Consider the following 21689-nt stretch of genomic DNA (forward strand, 5'->3'; position numbering starts at 1 on the left):
GAAATAATGCCTTAGGTAGGATGTGTGTTCTCAGTCACATTTGACTCTTTGCACTCCCATGGACTGTAGCCCACCAGACTCTTCTGCACATGTAATTTTCCAGACAAGAATACTGGAGTGGGTTGCCATTTCCTCCTCCAGAATCTTCCCGATCCAGGGAGTGAACCCACATCTCTAGCATCTCCTTGCAATGGCAGGCAGATTCTTCACCTCTGTGCCACCTGGGAAGACCCAGTTCCTCAGGTAGGAAGGAGTATAACAATACCAGTGGGAATGTAAGCTGGTATAACCACTATGGAAAACAGTGTGGAAAACTCCTCAAGAAATCAACCACCAATATGATCCAGCAATCTCACTCCTGGGTATCTATCCAAAGAAAACAAAATCATTACCTCAAAGAGAAATCTGCACTTTCATGTTCATACCAGAGCTATTTACAATAGTCAAGGTATAGAAATAACCTAAGTGTCCATCCACAGATGAATGAATTTAAAAAAAATACACATCTTGGAATATTTTGGCTGGTTGAAATTCCATAGAATCAGAAGGACTGAGAACAGATGTGGGGAAAATGGGCCAAGGTATTAAAGCAGGTAAACTTTTGGGCAGGCTAAGGTCCGTAGGGTCGTACAGAGTTGGACATAACTGAAGCAATTTAGCACCCACTTTATTATTTATTACCTCTCCAAAAGGAGAGGGAGAACCAAGGTGTTCCTGTGTTAAAACGAAAGTCATATTAACATGGAAATCACTTGAAATGAATACCATGAACATAAAAACTCACACCTGTTTGCTACTATTCTTAGTTGCTCTCTTCATGCCTGACTCTTTGCAGCCCCATGGACTGTAGCCCACCAGGCTCCTCTGTCCATGGGGATTCTCCAGGCAAGAATGCTGAAGTGGGTTGGCATGCCCTCCTCTAGGGGAATCTTCCCAACCCAGGGATCAAACCCAGGTCTCCCGCCTTGCAGGCAGATTCTTTACCAGGTGAGCTGCCAGGGAAGCCCCACACCTGTTTACAAAGAAGCAAAGTGAGAAAAATGGAGCAGAAGCCCCATGGCACCCACCTGTCTGGTGCGGAGAGCTTCCTGCAGGGCCCCATCCAGCTCTGAGAGCTCAGCCAGCGTGCGCTGTAGGTCGGCGGAGATCAGCTCCTTGGCTCTCGTGAATTTCTCCTTCTCCTTGTTACTCAGCGCATTCATTATCCTCAGGCTGGACTGCACCTCTTCCTGATGGATCTGGACCTTTCTGATCTCCTCTTGGATGTCCCGCAGGTTCGGGTCCAGGCACAGTGGTCCACTCAGGGCTGCCTCCACGCTCCGCAGCCACTCCAGGGAGCGGCTCAGCTCTGTCTGCAAGTCTCTACTCTGCACCATGCGGCTCTCACACTCCGTCACTGTCGCGCCAATGGCAGAGGTGAGCAGTTTTAACTCCTCCTGCCAGGCCTGGAGCTGATGCTTGGCTTTCTCATAAGCTGCGGGGTCGAGATGTGAAATGAGATCTTCGAGATGCCTGGTGACACGTTTTAGGAGAATCCCGGAGTTCTGGAGGCTTCCCGCCAGGGAGTGATACACTTTGAGCTTCTCCTCTGCGGGCAGTGTCTCCTCGTTCACCTTGGACTGCTCCATCCTCACAGCCTCTAGCTGTTTCTCTAGCTGGAGGCACATCTTCTCGTGTTCCTGGTAAGCACTGGTGGTGTCTTCTAAGAAGCTCACCCTCTGTTCTGTCTGTCGCTTCAGCCTGTGGTACAGGGTGATGAGCTGTGGCATCTTGTCCGGTTGCCATGGCTGCCCGGTGCTGCGAAAACTTTCTTTCTTCTGGTTCAGTTCATCCACGGCTTCGGTGAGGCCTGCCACCTCGCCCCCCAGAGCTCGCCAGCCATCCTGAAGAGACATAGCCTCTTCGACGCTCAGGTGGCCAGGGATTTGGCTCATCCTGGAGAACTGGTCTTCTAGGTCACGCAGAGACTGGCTTGTCAACTCGATCAAGGAGGCGTATTCTTTCCGAGCCAGCATCGCCTCTTGGACTTTATAGAACTTGTCTTTAGCCAAGTCAACGATCACATTAAACTGCAGGGGCAGTGCATGGAGCTTTTCGTCAAGGTAGGAATGGTCCACTTCATTCAGCGTGGGCAGGATGGCCTGTCCAGTTCTCTGAAGGGAAAGTAGGAGGTTTTCATATTCTGGAGACTGTTCGAGAATGTGTTGGTATTTGGCCAGCTGTGTGTGCAGCTCAGCAGTCTCATTCATTAGATTGATCTCAGGAAAAGTAATGATATCTGCTTGTTTGAGCCAGTGACAGGCTTTATCAAAATCTTCCTTAAAATGCTTCCTAGAAACCAGATTTTTCTCCAGCTCTTGTAGCCGATGGCTGCACTTTTGTAAAACGGTGTCATAGACGCTCTGCAATTCCTGGAGCTTCCCTAGTATCTCACTCTTTTCCTGCTCTGTGACTCCTTTCATTAACTCGCGACCCTGGGCCCAAAGTCCAGTGACCTCGTTTTGGTAAGTCTTGAGGCTGGCTTGTGCACTCTTACATGTTTTCACCTGTTTGCTCACGTCATCCGGTAGCAGGCAGATATGTTCACGGAACATTATCTTGTGCTCGTGTTGCTGAATCTGGCTGGTCGCCTGGAACACCGCCATGAGAAACTGGGTTTTCTCGGACAAAGCCTTGTTTAAGTACTTTCGTCTTTGGCCCACTAAGTCGCTGAGACTGCTCACGTGCCTTTGTGCATCAGACAGTGCCTTCTGGATTATCTGCCTCTCATTGAGGCCAAGATCAGCCATCACCCTGTCAGCATCCTTCGTGAGAGACTTCAAGAGCATCTGTTTGGCCTCCAGTTCGCTGCAAATGGCAAGGTGATCCATGAGCAGGTTCTGAGCCATGTCAGGTGGGGGGCTCTGCTTAAGGGCCTCGGCGATGTTGGGCTGTTGCTCTTCTGCCCACTCCATCAGCTCCTGAAACCTGGACTGAACCACACTGAGCTCCTCCAGGTTGGTGATGGACACTTGGATTTTTCTTTTAACGAGGTCCTCTAGCTGAAACCAGCGTTGTTCAAGGTGACTCGTCTGTTCTTTGACTAATTCTTTGTCATCTAAATTCAGATGTTCTATCATTTTCTGCTTTTGCTCTTTCAGATCTTCAATGGCCTTCTTTCTCTCCTGCAATGCCAGGGCCAACTTTTTCAAAGCTTCCAGGTGAACAGCTGTACTCTCTGCATCAGATCTATATTAAAGCACATAAAGTCAAGTTAATTTTAGTCCATATCTGTGCTTCTTTGTATCATGTTAAATTGCACATTACCATCTTCTTTAAGTGGGTGTTCTTAGCTTAGAGTTACTCAATTCATGGCTTATTGACAGAGATTCTATAGTTACTATGAAATATAGTGTTAGTAACTCAGTTGTGTCCAACTCTTTGTGGCCCCATGAACTGTAGCCCACAAGGCTCCCCTATTCATGGGATTCTCCAAGCAAGAATACTGGAGTGGGTTGCCATTTCCTTCTCCATTATGGAATATAAGACCCATATATTTCCATAGCAGAAGTTGAACCAAGATAGTTTGCCTGGATACTTCTCTGCTCTTCATCTTTTAGCTACGGCTGCCCTCTCATCACATCTGACATGTACTTATAGCTTCTTCCTCTGGCTCTCATCAACAGAACAGCATTTGCATGGTAACAAGACCCCTTGATGATTTGTGGAAACACAAAATACTGAGAAACACTGATCTACTGCATTCGTGACAATGGCACTGAAAGGCATTAAGTGATCTGTGATTTCTGTGCTTTCCTGAGAGAAGTTCCAGCAATCAGTGGTAGACAATATGCCATGTGGAATCCCATGGACAGAGGAGCCTGGTAGGCTGCAGTCCATGGGGTCGGGAATAGTCGAGTTGGACACGACTTCACTTTCACTTTCACTTTTCACTTTCATGCATTGGAGAAGGAAATGGCAACCCACTCCAATGTTCTTGCCTGGAGAATCCCAGGAACGGGGGAGCCTGGTGGGCTGCCGTCTATGGGGTCGCACAGGATCGGACACGACTGAGGCGACTTAGCAGCAGCAGCAGCAGCAAGCTATAAACAATGACTCTAACAGCTGCTCATTGGTATAACTCAGATATTTTTTATATATCATTAGAAGCTTTGAAAGTAAGTGTGAAATGCAAAGAATTTTCATTCTGTTGACTACAAGACACATATGAGAAAAACTGAATCTTAGAATCTTTTTCACTTACAAAACAATATTAGTTCTGAAGTATGAGGAAGAGTGTTGGGAGAGTATATGATGACTTCCATTTGAGACATATTGTACTGCTCTTAGTCACCCAGTTCTGTCTGACACTTTGCAACCCTATGGACGGTAGCCTGCCAGGCTCCTCTGTCCATGGGGATTCTCCAGGCAAGAATACTGGAGTGGGTTGCCATGGACATATGAAGTCTGTCATGTTAATGGGTTAACCAGACCCGGGTGCTACTGTCAGTCTGAAATACAGGCTTTTGCTGACACTGGATTTATCCCAAAGACTAATAAAATGTTGAGCATCAAGAAAATGTAAACACATCAGAAAGTAGTGTACTTCCCCTAAAACAGAAATCCACATAAACAAAAAACCCAAGATTGAATTACACCTAAAATATGTTTTCAGTTTTAATTGCTACAAATTACTAAATCTGGGCAGAAAAAGTACAGATTTTAATAAATCATAGTGATCAGAATTACACAAAGATTTCTATATATGACTCTGTGTATGTGGGTGGGGGGTGGTGAGGGAATCCTTTTCAAAGAAAAAGTTAAGAGGTGTTCAGTTGCTATAAAATCAAATAGTGTTAGTCGCTTAGTCATGTCTGATTCTGTGATTCTATAGACTGCAGCTTTCCAGGCTCCTCTGTCCGTGGATTTCCCAGGCAAGAATACTGGAGTGGGTAGCCATTTCCTTCTCCAGGGGATCTTCCCAGCCCAGGGATTAAACCCAGGTCTCCTGTATTGCAGGCAGACTTTTGACCATCTGAGCCATCAGATTATTCACTAAGTTCTAGAATACCACAAGTACAAGAAAAAACTAGACTAAATTACACAGAATGTGTTACTTCACAGAACTGGCAAGAAACCTATGGAACTTCTTTCAAGAAGGATTCGTGTCCTCAATTTACAGAGTCCCATATCAGGTAATTAAAACTAGAAATATTCTTGGGATGTACTTTAAAGTCAAAGTGTAATAGCCCTGAAATATTCCTTGAGGTCACAGGTAGAATCGGTGCTGTTTTCAAACATTTTCCTTTTATCCACTGCTTAAAGTAATATTGGGTGAGGAAAATCGTGATTCTGTGTGCATATGATCACACTAGACTCTTAATAATGTTTTATCAGTATTTAAATTTGATTTATGTATCCATGATAGAAAATGGATGTTTAAAATGTAAGAAAGATACTTTTGATTTTTATAGAAATTAAGGAATTTCTGGCTTAGCATTTTGGTGACCCACTAGAGAACCACTGTTACCTGGCTAAGTTATCCCATTCTGTAGTAAATTTTTCTAAGAACCCTTCGACAACATTCATACGGTCGTGGTAATCTCGTGTTCTCTGGAGATCTTCTTCTCTTTGCAAGCACAGATTGTTGGACTGAAGGCACAGATCCAGCCACTGGTCATTTAAATGACTTATTTCCTTGTGTTCAGGGGACTCTTGCTTCTTGGTCAACTCATCCACTTTCTCTGTAATAGTGTTCACTGATGCCTGTTTGCACTGTAGCTTCTTAACAAAATCCTAAAGGATAACAACAATAAAATAAACAATACATTATAACCCACTCCCCAAATAAATACAGATTGAAGCACAGATACAATACCTCTGAACACTTTAAGTAACTGAAGTATGTATACTGAGGGACAAAGAGAAAGCCATCACGCTTTCTCATAAACACATATTTCCAAGTATATAAGAGTCAAAGGGAAACTGTGGTATCTTCTTGCGTTACTTCAGAAAGTAAAAAGAAAAACTGATAAATGTGGAACAATATTGTAGTCACTAAGAGAAAAAGTTAACATTTTATCTTAAAGTGTATCCTTAGTTTTCTAAACAATTTTAAGGTTCATGGTTTTCAAAAAAAATCTAATTTATCTCCAGGAGATATATCTTCTGCTGGAGACAACATTCCAGCAGAAAATATAAATTACTGATTATCACAGGGAAAATATAAATCTTAAAGTTTGTTAAAAGTCTGGTACGATTTCCATTCAGGTTAATTTAATAATTTTCTGTTGCATTTTAAATATATAAATATTTTATTACATTTAAGTTCGCTATGTTAATACATATATATTACATATTATATTCATTTATTTATTGGCTATGCAATGTGGCTTGTAAGATCTTAGTTTCCTGACCAGGGACTAAACCCAGGACCCAGCAGTGAAAGCACCGAATCCTAACCACTGAAGTGCCTAAATATACATTTAATAAATTGATACATTTACAGTCCTACAGCTTTAGCAATTTTTGTGATGAGAAGCTAATAAATAGTAAGGCTCTGTGTTTGTTTAATGATACAGCCTTCTGGTTCTGCCAGCTGAACTATAGTTGCTTTGTTCATAAACAAGCTACAGAGTGAATGTCCTTCAAAGCAAGTAGCCAATGGGAGCTCCAAAAAAATATCTGAATGTTGACTTTCTGACCTGTACTCGTCTGGTACCAAATGAAAGTGGTTCTAATTCCGTCTTATTCTTTAACTATGTGTAAGGATTGGCTGACACACACCCATGCTGTTGCCTCTGTTTCCCCTGGAGACACGTGAATTCCTACCTTTACTTGAGACACCATGTTCTGTGCGATGTTTAGCTCCAGTTCTGAGTGCCTCCTCTTCATATTCTGCAGCTGCTGATCGGCATCCTGGAGGTAAATCCAGAGCTCAGCCTTCATGTGCTTGATCTCCTCCCAGCCCTGAGTTAGGTTCTGTGCCTGGGCAAGCCTTTGTTCAATCTGGAGGAAACACAGAGGCAAAAGTCAGCGGCAACAGGCAGAAACATTTATGTTCAGTGAATCAGCCTGTCCATGTACGCAGACCAATACTTGGGTACACACACAAACACACACACACAGTGATAAATCCCCCCCAAATTATTTGCTCCAAGAAAAACAGATTTTATGTTTCTGTTTTCTAAAGACTTTCAGCGTCGAAGACTTATGCCATATGATTTCAATCAATACTGTGAGGCTTTAGAAGTTCTATCAATTATTTAGGTCAGAAGCTGCCCTTGATGGTTTCTCACATTGGGCATTGCAGTAGACACATCTGTTTGACAGACTCATCAATGTGGTCTTGGGGTTAACTAGAAAAGACTTATATTGTTCTCTATTGCACATTAGCTGATACCTCTTATAGAACACTGAGTTATTAATGTTTTGGATATATGTTTAGATCTGCTTCACTGGTTTTTGAAATCATGCAACTTTTTTCAATAAACCATGTCTGTAAAAAATATAAAAGCTATATCATCTTTCTTAAAGATATAAAAACATACTTGCTCTAGTAATACAGTAAAATATAAAAGTAAAAAAAATGCTATTTTAATTATTTATATTATAGTTATTTACCTTAATTTCTTTTTTCCTTTAGAATATTTTACTCTTCTGGAATATTTAATCAATTAAATACCAAAACCGGGTCTTTTTTTTTTTTTTTTTTTTTAATCCAAACACATTGAGTTGCAGAATTTAAGGCAGCAGCAGAAGGCACATGACCTCTATGGAGCCATCTATCTGCTGTGCACAGGTACTGCTGGTTCATCACAACCCTGTCCAAAAAGCCCAAATACAGCTTCAGGGTCCTTATCAACACCACCCTCAGCCACTGTCGCTGACTTAGAAGGGTCTTGACAGATGTTTGCTATCCTAAGAGAATGCAAGGGTCAGGAGTCCCTTTCATACTAAGTATGACCCTTCATACATATGTATGAAGTCCCTTTCATACATTCTTTAGGTCACACTAAGTATGACCTAAAGAAAAATGATGGAAAAGAACAACAACAACAAAATGATCAGAAAAAAGAAGAATGCTAATTGAAGAGAAAAGAGAAGAGGAAAGAGGCACAAATGTTCAGCAGTTCAGTGGGACTAAATATTTCAGTTCTAATTCAGAGGCGTCAGTATCACAGTGTGCCTATTTTTCTGTGACTCAGTTGAAATTCAATACATACTTATTATAATGCCTGAAGGAGCATTATAGCAAGAATAATCCAAGGAGAATTTTTTTTCACATCTAATTTAGCAGCAGCAACATGCAAGCAAGAGAATATGATCAAACAGACATAGCCCATGTCACTTTTGTTTTTTTAACTTTTTACCATTTGTTCTGTTTGTTGAATGTCTTTTGCTGTGGTTTTCACTGAAGAGTTTGACAGGTCACACATGGAGCAAAGGAGATCTAGATAGGTCCTTGCTTGTTCCTGCAAAGCTCTGAAGTGTTTGACCTCAAAAAAAAAAAAAAAAAAATTATCAGAGTGCAAGAGAGGCATGCTATATTTAGATAGCAAATATTTGTACATTTGCGGTATTTTGTTGACATTTCAAAAATAATCTTGGTATACTCAGTGTTTTCACCATTGTTATAAATGGCATATATTTAAGTACTCAAAAGAAAGCTTTCAAAGCACACTGGCAGGGAGCCATTTGTCCACCAGCCATTTCTTATTCTAATTAGTCTGTAAGTTCTGGGAAAGGGGAACACCCAAGAAACATCCACAATTGTTTCAGATTCTCTGTTTACATTCTAGCTTGTTTTCAATTTCAGAGAATCAATAGACTACTCTGGTCTCTTTCTTAACATGTTTTTGCATATTCTGTAGACATAAAAGGTTATTGTGCATTTGTAGGTTTCACTGGAGTTTGGTGAAAATGCACACGGCTGGGCTCTTTTTCTCTGCAGAAAATTCACAGTGTTTTCCCTTTTCATAAGCCCAAGAAAGGCATCTCCAGGGGAATCCTTGAATTACACACAGAAGCACAGAGAAATGTGTTTCTTTGAAGATGTTTAGAGGCCCTGCAGGTTCTGTTTCAGATGCTAAGCATACAGCAGTCTCCAAAACAAAACTGCTGCTCCAGTGGAGCTTACACGAGAAAGACAGATAATACATAAACACAGAAACAAATATGCAGTGCAATGTTTGGTAGTGATAAAATAAACACCATGGAGTAAGGTAAGGGTTCAGTCCAGTTCAGTTCAGTTCAGTCGCTCAGTCATGTCCGACTCTGTGACCCCATGAACCACAGCACACCAGGCCTCCCTGTCCATCACCAACTCCCGGAGTCCACCCAAACCCATGTCTATTGTGTCAGTGATGCCATCCAACCATCTCATCCTCTGTCGTCCCCTTCTCCTGCCCTCAATCTTTCCCAGCATCAGGGTCTTTTCAAATGAGTCAGCTTTCCACATCAAGTGGCCAAGGTAAGGATAGGGAAGTATTAATATAATGAAGAAGCACTGTTACTTTGGGATGAATGTACCCCCAAGACCTCTCTGAAAAAGAGCCTTGAGTTGTAGAGGGAGCAAGTCATGCCATGGGGTAAGAGCATTCCAGGCAGTCGGGGGTGATGGGTAATAGCAAGTGCAAAGCTCCAGGCTAAAGCAGAGGGACCTAGGTAGGAGCAGAGTTTAAAAGATAGGCAAGGGCCAAAGCATGGAGGACCTCACGGGGACACTGACCATACATCCCAATTTGCAGAGTTTATATTTTTATGCCTTCTCAACTGTGGCACTATTGACATCTGAAGACAAATCATTCTTTGCTGTGGGACTGTCCTGTGCATGGCAAGATGTTCAACAGCATCCCTGGCTGATACCAGGAACATCCCCACCAGTCATAGTTATGACAACCAAAACTGTCTTCAGAGACTGTTTTAAATTTCCCCTGGGCAATAAAATCACCTCTCCTTTTTGGTTGAGAACCACCAGTCTAATCTCAACTGCAATTATGAAAAGTGGCCTCCTTATTAGCAAATATTCATTTTTGGAAAACAAATTATTCAACCAAAGTATTCACTGACTGTAGTAAGAAATTTGGAATTTATTCTAAGTGTGATTGAAAGGTGGGCTTCCCAGGTGGCTCAGTGGGTAAAGAATCTGCTTGCCAATGCAGGAGTTGTAAGTTCAAATAGTTTTATATTTGTACCCTTTCCTGGGTCAGGAAGATCCCCTGGAGAAGGGCAAGGCAACCTACTCCAGTATTCTTGCCTGGAGAATCCCATGGACAGAGGAGCCTGGTGGGTTACAGTCCACAGGGTCTCAAAGAGTTGGACACAATCGAAGCAACTGAACATGCACACATGTGACCGGAAGGTATTTGGAGAAATGTTCCAAGACAGGTTTAAAAAAATCATGCTTACTATGGAGTAAAGGGCGACAGGAGCAGTGGAAGTAGGTAACCAGTTTTTAGGCTACTTTAGGAGTCAGATGAAAATTGATGATGGCCTGATGGAAGGTGGTGGATAGCAGAAGTGGTGATAAGTGGTTCTTACTACATCTTTGTGATAAATGGGGAAGGAGGTATAGACTGCAATTTGTATAGGATAAAGTAGACCTGCAGAAACATTAGGTGATTTTCCAAAATCATAGTTAATAAGACAGCCTAATTTTTTGACCTTTACCTTAGTGTCTTTTTCTCTGAGCTGTGTGGATTGCCCAGGTACATCATTCTCATGTAGATGTAATAAGCATAGATCAATTTCCCATTAAGTTAAAAGCAACACCTAAAGTTTTATTTGTTATACAAATTGACTGGTATTTCACTTCCCATTAGCATCATTAGCTGCTAACCTAAAGCGCCCCACCATGTACCTGTGACTCAGAGAACATTATCTGTCCCAAACAGCTTTTGGATATAAGAAGAGAACAAGATATCAGGATTTTTATTTTATAAATGTATTTACTTTAAAAAGAATAGTAATTTATTTTAAAATTTACAGAGTTTGCCTGATTCTAAAAGCATTGGAAGCAACTTGTTGATTATCAATGACAAAACAGTTTCAGAAGATTTTTGCTAAAATCAACTTCAAGGGCAAATCTGATAGTGAAAGTGTTAGTAGCTCAGTCATGTCTGACTCTTTGCGACCCCATGGACGAAAAGAACCTAGCCTGGCAGGTTCCCCTGTCCATGGATTTCTCCAGGTAAGAATACTGGAGTGGGTTGCCATTTCCTTCTTCAGGGGATCTTCCTAACCCAGGGATTGAACCCAGGTCTCTCACACTGCAGGAAGATTCTTTACCATTTGAGCTACCTGGGAAGCCAAATCTGATAGGACTTTTTCTTATTCTCCCAAATTCACATGTCATGCCTCATAAAAACAGATGACATTCTTATGGAATCCAATCAGTGTCATTGACTAGTGGTGGTGGGGGCTACGTTATCATTACATATGTATTGAGTGTTTACCATGTGGGAGGCCCTGGCGGGTACACAGTGTGTCTGGGATCACGACCAAAGTCAACTGCAGACCATCGAAGCAGCTGATTTGGTGTTCCAATACCTCTCACTCTCTTCTCTGGCTGTTTTCTGAAGAGGGCAGCCTATTTTGAGAAATAGTGCAGAAAGGGCAGGAAGCAAAAACCAAACTGTACAGTCATTGAATCTGGGCCCCTAGAAGGATCAGTGTCTTCCTGCAATCATGGCTAATGCAGGGAGACGTAGAAACTTCTTGTTCTAGGAAAGGTTCATTGGATTAATACTATTTTACCCCCTCTCTTTTAATTCTTTTTTTGGGAACAAAGGAGAAAAATCAAGCTTTGGTCTGGATTGTTCTGAATAAACTAGACTGGAAACAAACAGCCATAAGATAATAAATGGCCTAAGAAACTCAGAATCTAATGAAAAGGCAGAATGCAGACAATTTTTAATTCATTTCTTGATTCAAGGAAAGTCTAGATTTGTTTGTCCAGATTCTGTCCAGATTTGTCCAGATTCTATTCTTTACAAGGTATAATAGGTGCATTTCTGTGAATCATTTCATGACTTAAATAATGTAAATTATTTAAGCCAAAAGGCATATTTTGGAGGGATATAAACTGAACAAATTCTCTTTGTGGACTAAATGAACAAGCATATTATTTTAATCTCAGTTTGAGGTAAAAAATTGAATTTTTACCATTATTTCATATCTGGCAGCAATAACCTTTATAATTAAATACCTTTGAAATATTTTCTTTGAACCACATAGAAAAGTTGCTTAGTTCAAAAGTTTTAAAAACATATCTCAAATATTCTGATGAAATCTCAGCAGCAACATTTTAAGCATGTAGATGTCAAATTAATATGCCACAGAATCCTTTACATGACAATATTTCATTCAGCATTCATTCGATAATTATTTAACAAGCAACTTGTTCTGTGCCAAAAAAGGTGAAGAGGCTAATTTTGCTTTTCTCTTAGCAAATCGGGTACATTATGGCATGGCATTTGAATTTCTTCATAACCTTCAGTCCTATAATCACTTAGGACATTAAGGCACAGAGAAATTCAATGGTTTATCCATAGTGACCCTACTGAGTAGGTACCTTTTGGGCACAGTGCCCATGCTCTATTTATTCTACCAGACTGATCCTTTGTTGTGTGTTCATCTTCCTGGCTAGAATGTGAACTTGACTAGGATCAAGTTCAGATCTTATTTATATTTTGATATTTAGCACAATTTGCACACAAGTACTTAACATGTTTCCACCAAATGAATGAATCACAGTGTAATATAAACTTTCAGGAATCACAAACTACCTGCTTGACAGCTTCTGCCCTGCTAAGAGGAGGATTCGCGCCTGGCTTTAAATCTGGCTGAACCGCAGAAAGCCAGGCCTGGCACTGCTGAAGGGTGTCTTGTCGACTAACGTGCTTCTGAAGTTCGTGTTCCAAACTCTGGTACACCTGAGACAGAATGATCAAGCTGCAGTTGTGAGAGCTGTTTTATATTACTGTAAATATCAGTAGAAGCAAATGAAACAAATCCACCATAAATGGATCCCCCTTCGCCATGCTCCCTGACATCAGACACACATCGATGGAGTTTGCATATGTTCCAAAACATTGCAAAGCATGTGGGCCATGCCCCAGTTTCTAACTTCTCAACCCATGCATTACAACACTAATATCCTGATTATGGAAAGGGAAGGTGGGAAGAGTTACTATAACAGTAGAAATGTGTTAAAATGTATAGAATCTTTGAAGTAAATTGGTCAAAACTAAACCAAAAGCTTTTTCAGCTTCTCCTGATTGTATAAAATTGCCCTTTTTGTTTAAATGAGGAACTAAAAGTAACAATAAACTGCCAGTTTATGAAAAGATAACCAATATCTCTCATCTGAAATGCTTCCTCTTTAGGGGTAGGGTAAATTGGAACTAAATTATAACACAGGGGAGGGAAGAGTTTGATGCCCTCATTTCATTCAGAAGCAATATTCCAGGACAACAATAACCCAAAATAATCCAAAATTATATACCCAGAAAAATCCAACATTTTCTAATATGTCATTTCAATTAATAGTTCCTCAACCAGCCAAACAATTTTCATTTTATCCATAAAGACGTGTTGAGAAACTTACATGTTTCCTTGAAACCAACGTAAATATACCTATGATGGTTTTTTGAGCAAGTTACTCATCAAAAAAAAAAAAAAAAAGGAAAGAAAAGAATATGAGGTTGACTGACTTTTCTTTGGTTATTGAGACAACAGAAGCAGTAACTGAATTCTGCTTTTCTCTTTCATGTATTAAATTAATCATTTTATCTGCTATTGGGAATATCCCTTATTTTTATTTTAAGCAAAACTAAAAAGAAAAAGGTATTTTGTTTTCTTTAACATTTTTTCAAACTTAAATTTAAGGCTCTGACTCTGTTCTTAGAATTTCACCTGCTTTTTAAACTTTTATTTCTAAAATATGTTTGTCTTTCAAACATTCACCACCTTTAAAAAAAAATTGAGCTATATCCCTAATGCACAAAAAAAGCCTGCTACAAAGACGGTGTTCAATAAATCTCTGTTGAGTGAGTGAATGAATAAGCTCGCCAGAAAGTTTCATGCTGTCATTTTCCTTGTCTCATTCCCCTTTCCCCCTTCGTCATCTTCTGTAGTTATTGTTAGATTCCTTTATCCCTCTTTTTTTTTTTTTAAATAAACAGTTTGAAAGTGAATTTTCCAAGTCTAGGGATCAACTAATATCCCACATTTTTTAATTAGCACAGTGAACACAAATAATTTTCCCTGTGTCACTTATGTTTTTCTAGTTCTTACTCAATAGCCCAGCAACAAAAATACGTGGACTTTTCTCAGTGTCATTTATAAATTCTAGAATAATAAAAAGTAACCCACTAATTTTACTTAGTTGCTGTTAAAAAAGGCAATTCTTATGTATCTTAGAGTTATATCTATAACATTAATGATTCCATTTTATTGGAAGAATACCCACTGAAGTATACTTCAAAATTGGTACTTGCTTCTTTTCTCAATTTCTATACGAATACACAGAAATACTGACTTAGAGTAGCACCTCAGTTACAAAGGGTTAAAAAGAAAATAATTATTGTGAGACTTACAGAACAAACTTATTTTGGTGTTATAGAATAAATGGCAAATTAGAAGTATTGATGGTGTGCAAATAAAAACAAAAAATATTAAATTTTTTTTCATAATCAATTCATGGAATAAAGGGATTGCGTAAAACCAAATGTCTGAAATTCACTACTTCATCACATTAATCAAATATATAATATTTTATTTCTGTGTACACATAGACTGGGAAATCCATCCAAAGGGTGAAGCATAAACACTATTTTAAAAAACCTTCAGCCTGCACAGCCTTTCTCCTTAATTCTTCATCATTCTCGAATGTTCCAGCAGCACTTACCCTCTGGGCTGTACTGCAGATGGCTGAGTAACTGTCCTTCGTGCCCTGCAGGTGAGCGTGTACATTTTGTTTAAGTTTCGCTTGAAGGTGATCTGCACATTGGCTGATCAAATTGTCACCTTTAGTTTTAAGGTCATTCAAACGGTCTTCAAAACCAGCAATTTCTTCCATCATTGCCTTCAAAAATGAAACAAATACGCAGTTCTCATTATTCCATTTTTAGTCTTTAAATATTCTATTCACCAAACAGAAAGTTTAAGATCAATTATCTCACTGTTTAATATGTTTTTAAAAGAGTTTTGCAATTTGTCCTGGTATCAACGCAATGAAATAAATGTCTCGGTGTCTTCATATCCACAAATTAAATAAAAAATGTATACTTTCAGGTTTCCTCCAATAATGGACTCAGTTACACAGAATGATGAAGTAACCTTTAAGAGTGAATTCACAAGACTGACCTCAGTTAGAGATCTGCTCCACGGAAATATTACCAGTGAAAAAGATGTCCATACATTTTTTAACTCTAAAAATTATAATTCTGGTATAAATTATATCTGTGTGTTGTGCTTAGTCGCTCAGTCATGTCTGATGCTTTGCAGCCCGCTAGCTCCTCTGTCCATGGGGATTCTCTAGGCAAGATACTGGAGTGGGTTGCCATGCCCTCCTCCAGGGGCTTTTCCCAACCCAGGGATCGAAATCAGTTCTTCAGCATTGCAGGAAGATTCTCTACTGTCTGAACCACCAGGGAAGCCCTAATTTATGTCTAAAATAGCCTAATTATATTTTAATTTAATTAACTAATGTCTAATTTATCTAATAATATGATATCTGATTTACATAATAGCTTAATGTCTAAACTGTGTAAGATCTAATTTACATTTAATATTTATATTGATAAAAGTAAAAACATTTACCACTTAACAGACTTATATGCAGAGTACATCATGAGAAACGCTGGACTGGAAGAAACACAAGCTGGAGTCAAGATTGCCGGGAGAAATATCAATAACCTCAGATATGCAGATGACACCACCCTTATGGCAGAAAGTGAAGAGGAACTAAAAAGCCTCTTGATGAAAGTGAGAGTGGAGAGTGAAAAATCTGGCTTAAAGCTCAACATTCAGAAAACAAAGATCATGGCATCCGGTCTCACCACTTCATGGGAAATAGATGGGGAAACAGTGGAAACAGTGTCAGACTTTATTTTTCTAGGCTCCAAAATCACTACAGATGGTGACTGCAGCCATGAAATTAAAAGACGCTTACTCCTTGGAAGGAAACTTATGAACAACCTAGATAGCATATTCAAAAGCAGAGACACTACTTTGCCAACAAAGGTTTGTCTAGTCAAGGCTATGGTTTTTCCTGTGGTCATGTATGGATGTAAGAGTTGCTCTGTGAAGAAGGCTGAGCGCTGAAGAATTGATGCTTTTGAACTGTGGTGTTGGAGAAGACTCTTGAGAGTCCCTTGGACTGCAAGGAGATCCAACCAGTTCATTCTGAAGGAGATCAGCCTTGGGATTTCTTTGGAAGGAATGATGCTAAAGCTGAAACTCCAGTACTTTGGCCACCTCATGCGAAGAGCTGACTCATTGGAAAAGACTCTGATGCTGGGAGGGATTGGGGGCAGGAGGAGAAGGGGACGACAGAGGATGAGATGGCTGGATGGCATCACTGACTCGATGGACGTGAGTCTCAGTGAACTCTGGGAGTTGGTGATGGACAGGGAGGCCTGGCGTGCTGCGGTTCATGGGGTTGCAAAGAGTCAGACACGACTGAGTGACTGAACTGAACTGATCAGATCTGATAGCCCAGGGACTGTATATAAGCCCTGATAAATATTTATCATTATTATTGTTTTACAGATGAGGAGGCTGAAGCACAGAGAGATCATAAAACTTGTTCAAGGTCACACAAGTAGTAAATGGCAGAGCCTTGGCTTTGGACCCGTGTCTGCCTGTGTTCTCTAGTGAGCTTTCTCAGAGAGGGGGACTTAGAGAGGAGGACCCAACTTTTTCAAGTCAGGTTCCAACTTCCTTACTGCAATACAATGCTAGTGACTGGGGACACATTACAACACAAAGTTTCCTAGGCTGACACATCGATACCTAAGGGAAACCATGGTCCTCCAGCAGTGCAGGGTTCACCACTTTTTTCCTCAGTGGTGCTGGGTTAACAGTTATTATACATGCCATATTGAAAAGAACCAATTTATCTTCAAGCTGGAATGGAACCACTACATCATATGGTCACTGAGGCTATTTACTCAGTACCAAATACACTATATCATGTCATTACTTTTCTGTTCGCATTTGCTAAATAAAATTTTCTCCTACCGATCTTGAAACCTGGAATGGTTAACTGGTTTTCCTAGGACACAATAGTAGATGTTGACCAGATTACAACCAAAATTCAGTTTCCCATTAAGCTTACTAAAATAGCTTCATAAAGTTGTGAGCATATGATATCTGTCATTTGGCACATATGATTACTAAAAATACATATTAATAAAGATATGAACATCCCATATAGGTACTGTACTTTGTGGTCTACAAAAGACTTTCAGATATGTTATCTTCTCTGATGACCACAGTGGCTATGTAACGGGACTGATGTCATTATCATCCTTTACAGAAGAAAAAAAGGAGGCTCAGACAGGCTACGTGCCCCTAACTAGCAAGAAGAGACTTTGGCTAGAATTTAGACTCTTTGACTACTATTTCTGTATCCTATCTTTGGCTGTACTTTTCTAGAATAAAGATAACTTATCTGATAAATTACTCCATATAGATTATATTCTGAAATTTAAAAAAAACAACTATTAGCTGGGAAATATGCTACAATGTGTTCAGAAGTTGAATGCCAGGATTCAGCTGTTGTCCAGTCACTTAAATATTAAATTGAGCTGTTCTCAACTATCAGGCATTCTTGGGACTCAGACCTGAGTCTTTAAGTACAGTCATTATGATCCAGAGATTACCCCCGTGCAGGGAGCAGGAGCTCCGCCCATGGCAAAGGTCATGAGGAAGGAGGCTTGGCATATGCAAAGGCGGGATCAAGCCTCAGGAGTCCCCCTGGAAATTCTCGAGCATCTACCCCCAAAACCAGAGTCTGCCTACTTTCTGCTTTGTGCTCTCACCTACACCTCTGACTTTACAGGGGGGCTGTCCCCCACTACCTCTCTCTGAAAAAAAAGAGTTAACTTACAGCTCCAGTTACTAAAGTTCCTAGGTGTGATAGTGTTTCACCCTATAAACTCCTTTGGAAGTCCTCTAGCCTGCCTGAATAGGTTTTTCCGGCCACATGTGATTGCTCAGAGCCTCCCAACTGTGAGAGGCATGAGATGTTCTAAACTGTCTAAATACAGATTCCTTTGAGCAGTTAAAAGATTGATCAGAAATTGTATTGGTGAAGGGTTTTTCACTTGTTGGGCCAATGTTTGCTGCTAAGTCTCCATATCCCTTACCTGCTGTGTCCCTGGCAGTGTTTGTAACCTTGGACTCTTGAGTTTATTCTTTGTCTTGTTATAGCCCATCACACCTTTGCTCTGTAGGAATGCAACTTTATCTAATGCTTTTGGAGGGTGGCGCTTGACTAATCACCTTTAGAGAAAAATAAGTTTTCTGAAGAAAGAGTCTTAAAATGTTAACAGGCCTCTGGGCCAGAAGATGATGCAAATCACCTAAACTTTTGCATATGATAAGTTTGCAGGAAGAAAGCCTGGCTTACTGCATGACTCTACCCCTTCCCCCATTATCCTCTATGCATAATTTAAGGTATAAAAACTACTTTGAAAAATAAAGTGCAGGCTTTGTTCACCAAAACTTGGTCTCCCCATGTCGTTCTTTCTCTCACCTTCTGGCTGAATTATTCAGCCTCTTTTCTCCACTGAATTTCCTCACTGAGCTATCCTTATTTAACCACTCTGTATATCCTTAATTAACGTTTAATTAAGCAATTGTTTCCTGATCCTCACCGACGCCGTCTCCCCTTCGAAACCCCTGGATCCACCGGGGCTGGACCCCGGCACCCCCGCCCCCCAACACACACACAGCACGCCTGTCAAAGCCACCCTGTGTTCTTCAGCTCCTTAGAGATCAAGCCTACCTTGTGGCGGGCCAGTTGCTGGGTAATTGTCTCAAGGCTGCTTGTCTCCATGAGGTCGGGCGCCACCAGCCTTCCTGACATTTGCAGCAGCCACTTTTCTACTTCCTGGAGCTCACTGTTGTAATCTTCGTGGTCTCTGACTTTTGCCTCAAGACTGCAGACGTGCTCCTGTGAAGCCAGGTGCCTGTTAGAAGTGACTTTCCAGCCAAAAATCTACTCAAAACTTTAACATTTTAAAAATCCCAGGGCAACTCATAGAGTAGGTAGACTTAACACATCAGAAAATTACTAGGGACAGAAAACACACACACACACACGGAGTTGCTATGCCATTTAAAAATGCCCACCTGAATGAAAAGGAAAAATACTGATCCATACCAGTGCTACATTTTCTGACAGATAAAATGCAGTCAGGACTCCCTTTGTGGCAAACACCACAATTTTATTCTACTTCTGATCTTTGCATACCTTTGCTGCACTGCAGAGATCCTGGTAATCGCTTTGAAGCTGATCGATTTTGTCCTTTAAAGTAACATCTTGCACCAGCTCCAAGAGGGCTTCACCTTTCTCTCTCACCGATTTTACTGATGGTTCGTGGGACAGCACTGTTTGTTGAAGTGACTTGAATTACAAAGGAAAAAACAAGAGCCAGCTCATTCATGTGATCAAGGAGAATACAGACACATGCATTGCCATATATAAGATGATTATCTCAAACAAAGATCTACTATATATTTTATAAATCAATAAATGTAAAATAATAAAGAGAAAATGACTTTTATGGCTAATACAGTTTTTTTCAGAGTAAAAGCAACACATCGAATAGTCCTCACACATGCAGAGAAAAGTATAGAAAAGAATTGTATTTGGGTGAATTTAACATAATGCATATTGCTGGCTTCCACCTCATTCCTTTCAGCAGAGAAATAAATCTTAATGTTATATGAAGGGAGAGAAGTGTTATCTTTTGATTTTGAATCGTAAACTCAATTGTAGCTTGAGTTGGATGTGAGGTTTGGGAGACAAATTCCAGTTGCAACGTTGCTGTGACAGCCTTAAAGTGCTATTTAAATATATCAAGAACTCAGGGAGAAGAAAAAAAGGAGAAGCAGTTGTGCTTCTTACATTACACTTTCAAAGGCACACTGTCAGGCTTGGCAGAAAAGCCAAGGGCAGAAATAGACATATTGGCTGGAGGAGGAAAAAGCTTCCACCAGGAAAAACTTTGAGGTAAGACGTCACACTGTAATTCTTAAAGACCATTGCTAAACAATTTGGGTCAAATTTTAAAAGCAGACTATCCCATGTATAAGCTTTAATAATTGTTTCACAAATTTGAGCAGGTGAAATGTTTATATCTACAGCATGTATAGCAATATCTATATCACCATTTATTTTTTCAAAAATTAATTTCTAAAATGTTTTACCTACAGTTGGTTAATTAGAATTTATTTTCTTAGGAGTATGAAGTCTCATTTGGAATTTACCATAGATGTGCTTATAGGCTTTTGGTACCAAAAGATGAAGGAGAGACTCTAGATAAAACAGAGAAAATCTACAGGTGTGAGATCCTGATGCCAGAAAGTTTATCTGAAGGATCCATGTACCTGGATCACACTGTCCGAATAGGTCTCCATCCACTGATACAACCTTTGAATACCAGACAAACATAGTACCTGAATGGACAAATAAGTCTGGCGTAGTGTATGTGCTTAGTCGCTTCAGTCGTGTCCAACTCTTTGCGACCCTATGGACTGTAGCCTGTCAGGCTCCTCTGTCTATGGGATTCTCCAGGCAAGACTACTAAAGTGGGTTGTCATGCCCTTCTCCAGGGGATCTTCCCGACCCAGGGACTGAATGTGTGCTGCTTATGTCTCCTGCATTGGCAGGCAGCTTCCTTATAAATCTGCACGCCCCTCACCAGTAGAACAGGCATGCTAAGGACCTCTCCCAGTACCCGCTAAGGGTGACACACACCAGAAATCATGTGCCTCCAATTCAGTCCTACGTGACCTCCTCACGAATCTGTCAGTAACAACACACTACCTTGTATTTAGATAACTGAGCTTTTTTCTCATATAACTCCATTTTGGGTTCTTCAGGACCATGTAGAATATCTCGGTATTCTGCTATCCACTGAGTTAGTGCTTTGTATTTATCCGAGAATTCCTTCGTCAAATGAAGGCCTTTCTCCAGGGTCATGTGCTCCTTCCGCACAGTGCTGGTCAGTTCCTTCAACCGCTCCACGTGGTCGTGGATCTCTTTTCTTAACGTCTCTGCCTCACTATCTTCCAAGTATTTAAGAGCCCTCTCGCCTTTCTCTCGGGCTGATTTGAGCAAGCTCTGGCCTTTCTCCATGTCTTTCAGCAAACCCTGAGAAACAATGGGAAGAAATGTAATACAAACAAACAAACAAATAAACAAATTCAAATTGGTTGGCATTATGCCTTCCCTTTAAAGAAAAGCCTTGCAAGTCCCATTCTTGAGTTCACCAATTTCCCCTTACCATATGTTTTTGAAGTTTATAATCAGATTTGGCCCACCAGCAATCAGGATGGAAGATTATAATCAGATTTGAAGTTTATAATCAGATTTGGCCCACCAGCAAAGAGAAGCCTCTTTACTTCAACATAGGTCTTTTAAAATCTCGATTAACACATCATTTCCAAATCAGAGACTTACGGAAGAACTT

At 40.4% G+C, this 21689-nt stretch overlaps 1 protein-coding gene across 16 annotated transcripts in view; it reads right to left on the reverse strand.

The window, feature by feature from the left end:
- SYNE1 (spectrin repeat containing nuclear envelope protein 1) overlaps positions 1-21689 on the reverse strand; it is a 497963-nt gene that overhangs the window by 210169 nt on the left and 266105 nt on the right. For all 16 annotated transcript variants that reach the window (XM_061428348.1, XM_061428354.1, XM_061428353.1 and 13 more), the window contains 9 exons: positions 21044-21370; positions 19466-19618; positions 18998-19165; positions 14891-15067; positions 12768-12914; positions 8352-8477; positions 6811-6987; positions 5510-5775; positions 1068-3228 (listed from right to left, as the gene is read on the reverse strand). In XM_061428348.1, the coding sequence (XP_061284332.1) occupies positions 1068-3228; positions 5510-5775; positions 6811-6987; positions 8352-8477; positions 12768-12914; positions 14891-15067; positions 18998-19165; positions 19466-19618; positions 21044-21370 (3702 nt within the window). The remainder of the gene's footprint in view (positions 1-1067; positions 3229-5509; positions 5776-6810; positions 6988-8351; positions 8478-12767; positions 12915-14890; positions 15068-18997; positions 19166-19465; positions 19619-21043; positions 21371-21689) is intronic.

Source organism: Bos javanicus, chromosome 9 (genome assembly GCF_032452875.1).
Source record: "Bos javanicus breed banteng chromosome 9, ARS-OSU_banteng_1.0, whole genome shotgun sequence".
NCBI classification, from domain to species: Eukaryota; Metazoa; Chordata; class Mammalia; order Artiodactyla; family Bovidae; genus Bos; species Bos javanicus.